General features: G+C 32.4%; 1 protein-coding gene across 2 annotated transcripts in view; it reads left to right on the top strand.

The window, feature by feature from the left end:
* Positions 7–1,741, top strand: part of LOC107609232 (auxin transporter-like protein 1) — a 6,964-nt gene continuing 5,229 nt past the window's right edge. The window contains exons 1-3 of one of the 2 annotated variants that reach the window (XM_016311114.2): positions 7–61; positions 616–822; positions 910–1,095. In XM_016311114.2, the coding sequence (XP_016166600.1) occupies positions 637–822; positions 910–1,095 (372 nt within the window). In that variant the 5' untranslated portion in view covers positions 7–61; positions 616–636. Of the gene's footprint in view, positions 493–615; positions 823–909; positions 1,096–1,741 lie in introns of both variants that reach the window. The other variant, XM_016311113.2, reaches the window with a different exon arrangement.

Below are 1,741 nucleotides of genomic sequence, written 5' to 3'. Positions count from 1 at the left end.
CCTCCAAATCCAACAATCACCATCCATCAACACCCCCTTCATCAAAAACAGTAGTAACATAGTACTACTTTCTGTGCTTACTTAGCTTCCTTACAGGGTTTAATTTTCCACCACAAGATTACTTATTATTATTGTTATTGTTATTATTATTATTATTATCATTGATATCTTTTGCATTGAAACTACCAGCTCACTGCCAATTCCTTGTACAGAAAGAAAAAAAAAAGGGGGGGGAAATAAAAAACTGCATTTAAGAACCTTATTGACTCTTCTTACCTTAACAGCAACTCAGCTATATATCACCACAGATCACAAAAGAAGAAAAAGAACAAGTATAATTTTTAGGATTTAAGGCCTTCACTCTATTTGGCAGTAGGATCAGAGTGGGAAAAAAGCCTATGATTTTCTCTGTCAATCAGCAGCAAGATAGGAGAAAAAGAAAAGAAAAAACCTTTCCTTTCATCACAAAGCAACATTATTGACTAAGATTAGGTAGCTTTTACTGTTTATCATACACGGTTCGGTATCTCCTTTTTGTGTTTTGATCATGGGGTTTGGTACATGTCTTGATTTTAACACTGTTTAATGTGATCTCTTCTTCTTCTTCTTCTTCAGATCTTTATCACCATAAAAACAATGTCAAGACAGAAGCAAGGAGGTGAAGAAACCATGATGTCAAGCCTGAATGAAACAATTGAAAGAGAAGAAAGAGAGGAGTTGGAGAAAGAAGGTGGTGGCTCAGGTTCACATTCCTCCTTGAAAAGCCTTCTCTGGCATGGTGGTTCTGCTTATGATGCTTGGTTCAGCTGTGCCTCAAATCAGGTATATACACAGAACAGTTTCAATTCATTTCATAATTGTTGAAACTAACTAACTAACTGAGATTATTCTGTTTGTTATATATTGCAGGTAGCACAGGTTCTGTTAACACTGCCATACTCATTCTCACAGCTAGGGATGCTTTCAGGAATCATACTACAAATCTTCTATGGAATTCTTGGTAGTTGGACTGCTTATTTGATAAGCATTCTCTACATTGAGTACAGAACCCGCAAGGAGAAAGAGAATGTCAGCTTCAAAAACCATGTCATTCAGGTTTGAGTTTTTTCTTTCTCAGCTTTGAGTTTAGTTTACTGTACAAACAAGGAAAAACCACCATTAAATTGTTTTAAGGCTGTGATTACAAGTTTGCCTTTTTGAGTGAAAAAGGATTGGGTTTCAATTCTACTTTATTCACTAACTCTTTTTTTTCCCGTCCCTTCTCCTTCAAGCTCTTCATTTACCAAACACATCTTTATATTGTTGTCTTTGCCTCTTTGATGAGTACAGTGTCTCATAATAGAAAGATAAAGAGATATTAAGGTTGTGCTTAGTAGAACGAAGGATATGACTGACACTAATACATAAATAATAAACAAAAAGACATTAATGCCCTTTTTATTGTACATTGAAAAAGTAAGCATGTTAGCTGAAATTGGCAATAAAAATAGCTTCTTAATTGAACTCTTCTTTTATAACAATAATTAGAAATTTTAACTTATTTTTTTGATTATTTTTAACGTTTAAATGAATAAAAATATAGGACTTCTAATTAACCAAATTTATCCTAAAATAAACACAATTCAACAAAAAAATTATGTATTTATTCTTGTTTACTGAAATTAGTTTCAAGTAAATTAAAAACTAACAACTTTTACCCAAAGTTAAAATATTTTTAACATATATTTTATAGAAAAACTCA

The sequence above is a fragment of the Arachis ipaensis genome, chromosome B07 (genome assembly GCF_000816755.2).
Source record: "Arachis ipaensis cultivar K30076 chromosome B07, Araip1.1, whole genome shotgun sequence".
Lineage (NCBI taxonomy): Eukaryota > Viridiplantae > Streptophyta > Magnoliopsida > Fabales > Fabaceae > Arachis > Arachis ipaensis.
Note: the sequence above shows the minus strand (reverse complement) of the source record. Positions and strands in the feature narration are given on the sequence as shown.